This window comes from Myotis yumanensis, unplaced genomic scaffold, assembly GCF_028538775.1.
Source record: "Myotis yumanensis isolate MYYU_CA2020_CCGP unplaced genomic scaffold, mMyoYum1.0.hap1 SCAF_1, whole genome shotgun sequence".
Lineage (NCBI taxonomy): Eukaryota > Metazoa > Chordata > Mammalia > Chiroptera > Vespertilionidae > Myotis > Myotis yumanensis.
In genome coordinates, this window is record NW_027223752.1 from 210,538,834 (window position 1) to 210,550,842 (window position 12,009).

At 49.2% G+C, this 12,009-nt stretch overlaps 1 protein-coding gene across 2 annotated transcripts in view; it reads left to right on the forward strand.

Annotated features, from left to right (window-relative positions):
- The first annotated feature begins 2,619 nt into the window (after nucleotides 1-2,619).
- Nucleotides 2,620-12,009, forward strand: part of CORIN (corin, serine peptidase) — a 207,763-nt gene continuing 198,373 nt past the window's right edge. For both annotated transcript variants that reach the window (XM_070397080.1, XM_070397085.1), the window contains exon 1: nucleotides 2,620-2,858. In XM_070397080.1, coding sequence (XP_070253181.1) covers nucleotides 2,787-2,858 — 72 coding nt within the window. In that variant the 5' untranslated portion in view covers nucleotides 2,620-2,786. The remainder of the gene's footprint in view (nucleotides 2,859-12,009) is intronic.

Here is a 12,009-nt window from a genome sequence, read left to right on the forward strand (position 1 = left end):
ATATTGTGTTGTTTTCACCTTTTGATTAAACTCCTCTCCCTGCAACAGGTAAATGTCCAATTTACTTGTTTCTTGCTTTGTTCTTTAATTTTTTGAATTTAAACGCTTTGCGTTCTTAGATCTCAGCTAAAAAATATCACATTGTAACTCCTTAAAGCCAGGCACACATTATTTGCAAGTATTTTCAGAGTTTATGTATTTCTGTGTTACGTATTCCACTAGACTGAGTGTGGGAACTCTATTTTATTCATCTGGCAGCTAGCAAATCCTAAGTGTTTTCTGAATGAATAGCTAAATAGATAAGCCAAGGGGTAACAGACCTGTTTTAGCCGCTGCTCACCTGTTACCATCCCTGGGTTCTGACTGCTTTTCTGAGATGTCTCTGTCTTGTTTTCAGACTGCCTTTACTTGTAGTACTAAGCTCTGACTTGGTCTGCAATATGATATGTAACCAAAGTTTGGTGTAAAATCACCCTTTCCAGAGGTCAATTCACTACCTATAAATTAATTTTTCCATAAATATATGCTTTTTTCTCTTAGCTTATCTAATTATTTTGGATATATGCTTGACATACTAGATGATAAAAGTTTCAAAGGCAAGAAATGCTTCTTTTTGTAAAATTAAAGTATTTTAAGAAACTAGATGATGGTTGTCACTTTAAGTTGAAAAGCAAATGGGCAAAAAAAAAATTTAAGGAATAATTGAAATAGTCAAATTTTGAGACTTCTAACATTTTTATGATTTCTTACATTATAAAGGCTGGTGCAAAGAATATGAAAATAGCTGTTTACCCTCACGCAAAAAGTATCTCAAGTATTCACTCTGGTGCTTTTGCTAACTAGAACTGGGTGGGGTTTCTTGCTAAAAGGAAGTCTAAGGAATGCTTTTTTACTGCATCAGTGCAGTCAGCTTTAGTTCTTAGAAGAACGCAGTACAGTTGTGGATAGAAGGGAAGACTTATCTCCAGTCTTTCTCAAATTTGCTTTTTAGCTACTTTATTTCATAGTTCCCGTAGCACTTCCACCAGAGGGCAGCACGTGGAAGAGAAACGAGGTGAAATAGAAATTTATACTTGGATTCAGAGTGCCTGTGCAAACCCTGAGGATTGAATCCAACCTCACTTTATAAGCAGCTAGTGTGGCCCAGGAAGACTGAAGATTTGCTCACGGTAGAGCTGGCAGATAAATCACCGAGGCTCTCGATATTTCAGGCTGGTGTCCCTGTGGTGATTCCGTGATGAGGCAGGATGGTAGCAAGAACACAGCCCCTGGGGAATCCCAGCTCAGCACTTGCTAGCTGTGTCAACTTGGGCTGGTTACTTCGACTCCCTAAATCTTTTCATCTCTCAAATAGTAATAGTACCTACCTCATAAAGTGGTACTAAAAGAGAATACTTGCAAAGCCTGCCACTAAGCTTAATTTTTGTGAATTATGGTAAACTTGTCAGGTATTGGACTTCAACTCTGATGTTTGGAACACTGATGGAATCAGCATTTCAACTATTGTAGTATATACACATGCAATATTTTCCACTTTCTCATCATTTCAGAAACAAAATTTTGTGAGTTCCCTTTCCCCCACTGTAACATTCAAGGGACAGGTGTCCAATACATACATACTATGCATGTCCTCTTCCAGAATAATGGCGATGGGTTCATTCAATAACCTCATGAGTAATTTTGGCCATTTCCATTAGATCTTGACTCACGTTGGATGAAAAAATCATATCTAAGAAAAACGCAATGTCTTTTTTTTGCCAAACATTTGACCACTGTCTGGGGCTTCCAATGAAAACTAGTCTTTACCTGCCGTGCCCTCCTTGGCTGCCTGAGGAGTGGCTGCCAGTGAAACAAAAGGGCGTAGACGTGGTCCGTAGGTGCAGCTGCGGGGCTCTCCGCGGGAAATCCCAGCCAGGTCTGTGGAAGCGGGCTGGTTCTCCCTGCCCCTGCAGCTTCGCAGCCTAAGGCAGTCTTCACTAAACGTAAGTCAGAAAGCAAGTTTCCATTTGTTTAGTGCAAACAATGCTCGCCCAGGGAACGTTAAACCTTTTTAAAGATGAACTTGGCCTTTAACTGCCAAGTGCCTATGGTTATTTTGATTTTACGTGGCTGCGCTCTGGCTACTAGGAAAGGGTCTAGGACAGCGGTTCTCAACCTGTGGGTCGCGACCATCGGAAAACACATATAGCATATCAGATATTTAATTACGATTCATAACAGTAGCAAAATTAGAGTTATGAAGTAGCAACGAAAATAATGTTATGGTTGGGGGTCACCACGACATGAGGAACTGTATTAAAGGGTCGCGGCATTAGGAAGGTTGAGAACCACTGGTCTAGGATGTGATAAGGCGGTTTTGGAGAGCCCGGGAGTCATTCCTTTGCTCCCAATGACTGTCTCATGCAGCCAAACTTTCCCGTCTCATCTCTTTCCTGCTGCCATAGCGAGGTGTGAGCTGGAGGTGTGTGCAGTGGAGGGTGGGGGAGGGGGGCAGCATTTCCCTTGGCTTCCGTCTGCCCCTAAGGGTAACTTTTTTGAATGCGAAGAGGTGGGGTGGCGGGGGATCTGTCATTAAGGGTTCCTATGGGTGGGACGCGGAGACGGGAGTGAGGAGGGAGTGGCCCGCGGGTGGGATCTGTGGAGCAGACAAAATGTGGGGCCTCGTCCCTTGAAGTTCAACTTGTCTCTTCCTGAGCGAGGAGCAAGGCGTCCGTAGTTCTCTCCCAGGGGCACGGAAAGGAGAGCAAAGCGACCAAGATAAGAGCGAACAGAGGAAAAAGCGAGACATGTTCTCCATGAAACAGTCCCCTGCCCTCGCTCCGGACGAGCGCTACCGCCGAGCCGGGGCCCCGAAGCGGGTAAGATCCACGAATCGCGCTCTGCGGGCAAACAGGTCCGTTGACCTTTCAGTCGGGATGAATTCAGGGGTAACCCCTCCTGCCTCTCGCCCCCTCCTCCCCTTAGTCGCCACCTTCTTTCCCCATCTTTCGTGAGCTTTCCCGGCCCCTCGCTCATCATCCTGTCCTGCAGTCCCTGGGCGCACGGTCCTCTCCCCGGGTGCCCAGCGTCCGGGACCCTCCCCGGGTCCAGGGCAGGGTCTCCAGGTTCAAGTCAGGTCAGTCCGGAGACCCGCTCTCCCTCCGCTCTCCTCCCCTCTGCGCCGTCCACACATCCACTGGACTCACGGGCACCTGGTGGGGGGGATGCTGAAGGAGTTGTCGGGAGCGGCCCCTGGGGACCCGGCTTCCTCTCTGCGCCGCTGCTGACTCCGGCCTCCGTGCGGACTGTGCAGCCTGCTTGCCTGCCCCAGACGCCAGCCTCCTTCAACCGTGGTGCGCGGCTCGTCTTGTCCCTCTTGGAACTGGGAATGGCGCTGGGTTTCTCTACAACCGGCTGGTGCCGGGAGACCACCGGACCCTTCTGAGTGCTGGCACCTCAGAACCGGTTCCACTTGCAGGGCGCCGGGGGTCCCTGCGTGCCCTGCGCGCACACTTTGTCTCGGGCGCACACCTGGCCAGGCACCCCCGTCGCCGGTCGCCGAAGGGCGCGCAGATTCAGAGCGGCTCCGGGTTTGGCGAGCTCCGATTCTGCTGGCGAGAGGAAAGGTGGGGAGGAGCACCGGATGGCCCGCACTGCCCTTCGGCTCCGGGAACTGGCTCTGGTTTGCAGCTGCCCTTCTTCAGTGTTAGGAAGGTCCCTGCTGCACAGAGACAGGTACGGTGACCGCTCGGTGCGGAAGGGAGTGCGGGCTGCGCAGGCGGGAGGACGGTGGTGCTCGGGATCTTGCGGGACTGATCCCCAGCTCCCGGGCAGTGGCGGACGCCCCGCGCCCGGCGCCACCCACCCTCTGGGGCCGGTGGATGGCGGTGCAGGCGCTTTTTGCGCGACAGGTAGTTCCCGGGACCCAGCCCTGGGCGCTCGCCGTGGGGAGCTCCTCAGGGAAGCGGCGGGGCTGGGCATTCCCAGGGAATCTGTCCCAGCAATGCATTCAGAGATGCTTTCCTTCCGCGGGGAACTCCTGAAAACAGCGCACTGCAAAGACAGCTCTGGTATGACTCTTTCTGTATTCACAGTGGGAGTTTGTAGGATTCTTTGTTGTTTGTTTTTGTAATTTAAGGATAGAAGCCCAGAAACAGAGCCAACCAAAATTTACTGGTGATCATTATCCACAGACATTTTAGCTGAAGGTGCTGACATGAAAGATGCTGCAAAACATTCATTGTGGCATCATCCAGAGAGAATGAGAAGGAACAATGCATTTTTTTAAAAGTTACAAATTTGTCAGTCACAACATTCGCCAGAGTGTTAGTGTTATTTGGTGCCTGTAGTTTTTGTTGTGCAAAAGGGAAGCTAAAAATCAGTCCCGGAAACCAGGTTCCTGGGGGTAGAGCGGTCGGACGAGATGTCTGCCTGGACATATGGGAGTCTGGGCTGAGCCGCCAGGTTTTCCATGGAATCCTTTCCACTGAGAGTCGGGCTCGAGTGTAGAGTTATTTGGGTGTAGAATCACATAAACCTCAAAACCTCAAGATGCTGGAAAGCTTTATTTAGGGGAAGAGGGGTCTTCCCAGAGGTTCCTTGTAGGGTAGGATTACAGTTCCGTGATGACAGACTCCGTTAACCTGCCAGGAGGTTAAACAGACAAGGGTTGCCTTATTAATCTCACCAAGTATATATCCAGGCACAGTGAAACTTTTTAAAAAGATGCGAAATTCATCACATCAGAAATCTTCCCCTTAGTGCTGCAGAAACCTCCACAGCAAGAGCTCAGAAGGCATCGGTGCCTCCAGCACAAACCAGCTGAGCTTTTGTTTGGGGAGGGTCACGTTTCTGCCGTGGCTTCATTTGGATTTCAGCACTTGCTGGCTTTATGGCCCTCCGTTGCCCTTCTCCATTGCTGCGGACAAACAGGAGGATGCAGGAGAAGACTAGCTCGGGATCTCCAGAGAATTAGCCTCGCCACTCTCCGAAGTCTGCATTACAAATCTCCACACTGTTGTGAGGTACTCTGCTGATCATCTCCCTCCTTCCCTTACCTCCACATGGAGATGTATGGCCTCAGGGTTTCTGCATGGCTCTGCCGCTGGTGGGACAGGCGCTCCCGGATGATTAAAGCTGTGATTGAGCATTTTTGCTGACTGTGTCCGAGGGAGAAAGGGTTCTTCCATGTGCCACTTCTGCCTTAGAAAGTTAGTCAGTAAGGATGCATTCATGCGTCCTGTTTGCTCCATTGTTGTTCTTGGCATTCCAGTTTTTCTTCCCAGGTGGAGAATGGGGCTGGTTGGCTAAAGGATATGGACCTGTCTAGAATACTGGATCCACACTAAGCACTCAAGGACACCTCCTCCACCCCGCCCCCTCCCGCCCCAGACTTACCCGTTCCTCACAATCTACTCAGACAGGTGCACACAGGTATACACGCACTTTTGTGTTTAGAGTGTTCAGAGAGGGTGGGAATGGAGGAAATCACAAGAGTGAAAAGGTGCCATAGGTGAGGTGCCTTGGTGGAGAGCATGGAATTTGGTGTCAGAGCCTAATCCAAATCTCTTAGAAGCTGCAAGACACTGAGCAAGTCAAATAATCTGGTTGAGCTTTGATTTCCTTATCCAGCCAATGGGGGTGATACTACTGACTATCTCTAAGGACACTGAGAGGACTAAGGAAACACTATATTTAGCAGTTGTACATTCTGTGAAGGCTCCCTAACCTGTTAGTAATTATGGAGCTGTCTCATCCCAGGGAGTCTCCCGGGCCTTTCTCCTCAGCGAGCCTTCTGCGACTCTAAAGCTATGCTGTCCAATAGTGTAGCTGCTCGGCACTGAAATCAATCACAATTTACATCAAATTAAAAATTGGGATCTTCAGTCTCACTAGTCACACTTCAAGTGCTCAATAGCCACGTGGACCAGTGGTCACTGTGTTAGGTGTAGACAGAACATCTCCTTTGCTGGGATGTTCTCTCAGAGCTGTCTTTCACTTGAGTGATCATTTCGCTGGACTCTCAGGTGATAAAAGTTTTCTTAGCCAACACCTCCCTTTGCTTCTTTTGCACATGCCAGGGCATTTGTTGAAGGTTAAATGGCTAGATTCATTTATACATCAGCCAACAAATGTGTATCAGTCATAAAACCCTTGGGAAGTCTCCCCTCACCCGGATGATTTTTGCTAACGTATGGTTCTTTCCCCTTCACGATGAGCTCTATGGCTGGTGGTTTTCCTGCTTTTAGAGCAGAAATACTGATATAATAGAGGGAGAATTTATCTTCCCCATTTACCCTTGCATGTTGTATCGTTTTTCACAAGAATGACAATACTAGAATACGAGGCTCAATGTTTGGGTCAGATTCTACTGAGAGTGTTCAATTTCTTCTAAACAAATTAGATTCGAAACTATTTCTCTCCATAGGACCCCTTCCTGAACTTGTCACCATTTGACAGACTATGTTACTCCTCACTTTTGGTTATTTTCTGTCTCCTCCCACCCTAAGGTATGAACTCCAAGGAGGCAGAGGTTTTTCCGTGTTTGTTCATTGCTGGAAGAGTGGCTGGCACATAGCTGGTACCTATTAACAATGTGTGAATGATGACTGTGCAGAAGTCCATTTGTAACTAGCTAAGAAAGATAACTGCTGTAGTAGCTTCCTAGGGCTGCTGCAGCAAATTACCACAAACTGGTTGGCTTAAAACAACAGGAATTTATTTGCTCACAGTTTTGTAGGCTATAGGTCCAAAATCAAGTTCCTTGGCATGGGAAGAGTCCTCCCTCCCCTCCTCTCAGCTTCCGGTGCTTGCTGGAAATCCGTGGCTTTCCTTAGCTTGTAGCTGCCGCACTCCGATCTCTGCCTTCTTAGTCATGTATCCTTCTTCCCTGTCCCACGTGTTCTTTCTCTTTATAAAGACACCAGTCATATTGGACTTAGGGCTCACCCCGATCCATTATGACCTCACCCTAACGAATTACAAAGGCAAAGACTCTGTTTCCAAGTCAGGTCACATTCATGTCACAATCCATGTGACATAAATTTTGGGGACGCTATTGAAGCCAATACAGATACATAGATCCTTTCCCTGTCTCCATTCCTTACCCCCTAGGGTTTATTCTGTTTCTGGGCCTTTGCTAAATGCACTTGAGAGCAAGTACAGTCCACAACACTTATTATTTGTACAGTCACCATGCAGGTGGGCAGATTATGTGTGCTTTCCTTGTGGGCGTGGAGGGCAGGGGATGCTCACCTTTGGGTTGCTGCATCAGCTCCCCTGTCCCGAGCCTGTCACTGTCTCCAGTCCCAGCTCCTCTCTCTTTGCTCAAAAAGAACCACTGCTGTCCCAGAACGCTGGCTTTTCTGTCTGCCTGACCCCGAGCATTCTGCAGGCCTGTTTGCTCAGCGCAGAGCTCAGCTGAAGGCGCCCAGGAATTCTGTTTGCCTCTCAGCCAAATGCAGGCAGTTGCCCCATGAGCTCACCTGATGGCAGCTGTTTGAATATTCTCCTACGGTACATGTCTGCGTGTCCAAACCATCAGAGTGGGTGGTGACAAGCACGGTGCCAATGTGTGATAGGACCAGAGGACCCGGGTGGCCCTGCTGGGGATCCATCTTGTCTTCCTGTATCAGTGCTGAAACTGTCAGCACTCAAGAGGAGCAAGGCCAGTGAGCCAACAGGCTGGCTTAGCAGGAGGGCAGGAAACATAGGGGTGAGTTGGGAAGACCATTTTGGTGCCACTAGTTTGTGCTTATCCCAGGGCCCCTTCAAACCTTCAGGCTGATAGCTCTGTTTGCAGAACTTGGCAGAGTTTTAAAGAACAGTCCTGGTGCAGCTATGAAAGTAAATGTCAGTCTGTCCAAACCCATGAAGGTTATGCTGCTGGTGTCACCACAGAGAGCACCCAGAAATCTTAATCTGGGGCTCTGTGAATCCCATGAGTCAGAAAAAATCTCTATGAACAGTTCAGTATGAATTTTTCTGTCTCAGGCACCAAAACACCCCGAGAAGTTATGAGCCATGGGTGAGATCTAATTAACTTCAACTCACGAGAATTCAGCGACATAGGCTGGCCAAAAAGAGGACTAGATTCCTTCATTTAGTCAGCAAACATTTAGGTGCCAGCACTGTTTGGGGACTTGGCATCCACCGGCGAACAAATAAAGATTGTGCACGTGGGAAGCTCCGTTTCTAACTCAGTGATGAGTACTGTGTCAGGGGTGAGGGGAGGGAGAGGACTGCTGCAGTCGTATGTGCCACTGGCCTGCCATTCAACCGGTTCCCTGCAGTGAGAGCCAGAGAAGAGAAGGAAATCTGCTGTTACTCTCAGAACCCGGGTGCCTTTTTAAATGTTTATTTATTTACTAAAGGCCCGGTGCACAAAAATGTGTGCACTCGGGGGGTGGGGGGGGTCCCTCAGCCTGGCCTGTGCCCTCTCGCAGCCTGGGGCCTCTCGGGGGATGACCACCTGCTGGTTTAGGCCTGCTCCCTGGGGGATTGGGCCTAAGCTGGCAGTCAGACATCCCTCTGGCAGTCTGGGAGCCCTTGAGGGATGTCCACTTGCCAGCGGGGAGCAGGCCTAAGCTGCAGTCGGACATCCTTAGCGCTACTGAGGAGGCGGGAGAGGCTCCCACCACTACTGCTGTACTGGCAGCCGTCAGCCTGGCTTGTGGCTGAGCAGAGCTCCCCCTGTGGGAGTGCACTGACCACCAGGGGGCAGCTCCTGCATTGAGCATCTGCCCCCTGGTGGTCAGTGTGTGTCATAGTGACCAGCCATTCCCAGTCATTCTGCTGTTAGGGTAAATTTGCATATTACCCTTTTATTATATAAGAGTGCCTGGCTAGTCTGGGTGAGGGGTTGATGGCTGTTTGCAGGCCGGCCACAGCCTCTTCAGGGTGGGAGTCCCCGCTGGGGTGCCTGGCCAGCCTGGGTGAGGGGCTGATGGCTGTTTGCAGGCTGGCCACAGCCCCTTCAGGGTGGAGGGTCCTGCTTGGGTGCCTGGCCAGCCTGGGGGAGGGGCTGATGGCTGTTTGCAAGCTGGCCATGGCCCCCAGCCACCCAAACTCCCAGTGGAGGCTGGCTGGAAGCAGGTATCTGGGATTTATTTGTCTTCTATAATTGAAACTTTGTTGCCATGAGCAGAGGCGGCAGCCGGCTCAGGGCTGGCGGTAAGCTTGGCTTCCTCCATCGCCCGGGCAACCAAGCCTCCTGCTTGCTCCAGCTCCATGGCTGCTGGCCGCCATCTTGGTTGGGTTAATTTGCATATAGTCGCTCTGATTGGCTGGTGGGCATGGCTTGGGGCATAGCAAAGGTATGGTCAATTAGCATCTTTGTCTTTTATTAGTGTAGACTAGTGTCCCAGTGCACAGATTCGTGCACATTGAAAGGAAATTAATTAGAAGAAATATTTTAATATTGCTATTCACGTCTTGCTAATAAAAAGAAAATAGGATTGTACTGAGTCTATCTACCTACTCCAGGACTTCTGGGACGATCAAATAAGATGTGGCATGGGAAAAAGCTTCACAAACTTTTGATTAAACTGTAAATTGTATGCACCTGGCTATAAAGCAAGTTGGATTCCTGGGCTGAAGAAACTCCAAGGAGGCTAGTTGCTAGGGAGAGGAAGCCAGGTGTTGCTACATGACGTCATTACCAGGCGCCCACAGCCACTGTTTCCGGGCTGGACTGGCTGTGGGCAGCATTTTGTGCCATGGGTCTTGACAGCATTGGCTACGTTTTGTTGGGGTGTTGCTCTGGGGTGGTGGCAGGGCCTGTGTTCCACTTGGGGGAAGCCGAGTGTTGGTTTGTCAGTGCCAGGTCCGTGTGTGGTTTGTTTTTAAATGGCCAGTGCGAGTCATGGCGGCTCTTGCATTGTGCATCTACCTCCTGGTGCTCAGTGTGCATCAGAGCTACTGATCAGACAGCCGACACTTAGCCTTTTATATATATAGATTTTAATTCTCACCAGAGGATATTTTCCCATTGATTTTTTTTTAAGAGAGAGTGGAAGAGAGAGGGAAAGACAGAGAGAAATATCAATGTGAGAGAAACACATCAATTGGTTTCCTCCTGCATGTGCCCTGACCAGGGCCCCGGGCCATGGAGGAACCTGCAACTGAGGTATGTGCCCTTGATCAGAATCGAACTCAGGACCCTTAGGTCTGCAGGCTGACACTCTATCCACTGAGCCAAACTGACTAGGGCCCAGGTGTCTTTTATCCGTATCCATCCTGCAGTCCTCCGTGTCATCCGGTGTGTAAGGATCCGTGCCTCTTGGTCCTCTAACCTCAGGCCAGTTAGTTAATCTGATGCTCCACTGATGAACCTGATCCGTCTTTGGAAAAACTGACCGTGTGGGATTTACTGACAGAAGCTATATTGGTCTCCAGTGTGGCACTTTCCGAAGGATTTTCAAGGATTATTGCCTGTGCCTGATTTTCACCCTTGCATGCCTGTTTCAGAGCCTCATCCTGCAAGAGAAATGCCGCTCTCTCTAGTGTGGTTTGGAAATCAAAGCTGAATGGTTTTAATATTTCTCTGTGATCCTTTAAAACAGTGGTTCTCAACCTTCTGGCCCTTTAAATACAGTTCCTCATGTTGTGACCCAACCATAAAATTATTTTCGTTGCTACTTTATAACTGTAATGTTGCTACTGTTATGAATCATAATGTAAATATCTGATATGCAGGATGGTCTTAGGCGACCCCTGTGAAAGGGTCGTTTGACCGCCAAAGGGGTCGCGACCCACAGGTTGAGAACCACTGCTTTAAAACCATTTGGTCCAAGTTGAACAACATCAGAAACGGGAGTTCTAGTCTTTGTCTGATGCTAAATTTCCATGAGACTTCACAGAAAGCAGTTAACCCTTTGCTCCCGGTTTCTGTGTAAAATGGGGTGGTTGGACTAGACACCCTCCCAGGGCCTTCCCAGGTCTGAAATCTGAAATCTGAATGTGGCAGAGAAAACGAGCAGCACATGGTACCCTTTCACTTTCCTTTTCCTCCTCCCCTGCCAGTCGTTGGGCAGTGCTGCCTGGGGTAGGGGCATCCTCCTGGACCTTAGTTTTCTTCCCTCTTCCTGGGTCTTTGCTAATCCTTCTTACAGCGACTCTCTGCCAAACTGCAAAACTGCCTGTTCAACCCCAAGGAAGACTGATCAGAAGAAATCTGACCACCAGAGCCCAGGTTTGTCTGGGGTGTCTTCTCTGGGTGTAAGTCAGAGCTGAGCATTTACCCGTGCCTGCAACTGGGTGTGTGTGTGTATGTGGTGGAGGGGGGTGGGGGGTGTGTGTGTGAGGGGGGGTGGACAGGCAGTCCCTGGTGTGGGGGGCCTTCCAACAAGTGGCCCAGAGTCAAGCTGGGAGCTAGGCACGCCTCTGGTGCAGCTGGGCAGGAGTTTGATGCAGGATAAATCCTTCCTTAAATAGCCAGGCAGGACATAGCCCTCTGCAGTCAAAGTTGAAAAGTAATGAAAATGTGCTCCAAGTAGTCAAGGGACAGAATTTTCAGGTAAAGAGTGAGAATTCTGGGATCTCTGAAATTTGGGAAGATTGAAAGGAAAACAACAACAAAACCCTCAGGAAATAGAGTGAGCCTGACCAAATCATGAACCCCATGCCCGGAAAAATCCTCAAGGCAGCCCTGGGTGCCGAGGGCTTGGGTTCTTGTTCATCACTAATTAGTTGGGTTCATTTCTTTTAGGCTCAGCTTCCTTCTCCGAAAAATGGGGACAATATCCCTTTCACAGGGTTGTGACCAAGGATTTAGTGAAATAACGCTTTATGAAGGTGCTTTGTAAGAATACGAGTTGCTGGATAAATGTGTGAGCTTTGCTTTTTTTAAAATATATTTTTTATTGATTTCAGAGAGGAAGGGAGAGGGAAGGAGAGAAAGAAACATCAATGATGAGAGAGAGAATCATTGATCGACTGCCTTTTGCAATGCCCGTCACTGGGGACTGAGTTCATAACCCGGGCATGTGCCCTGACTGGAATCAAACCTTGACCTCTTGGTTTATAGGTTAA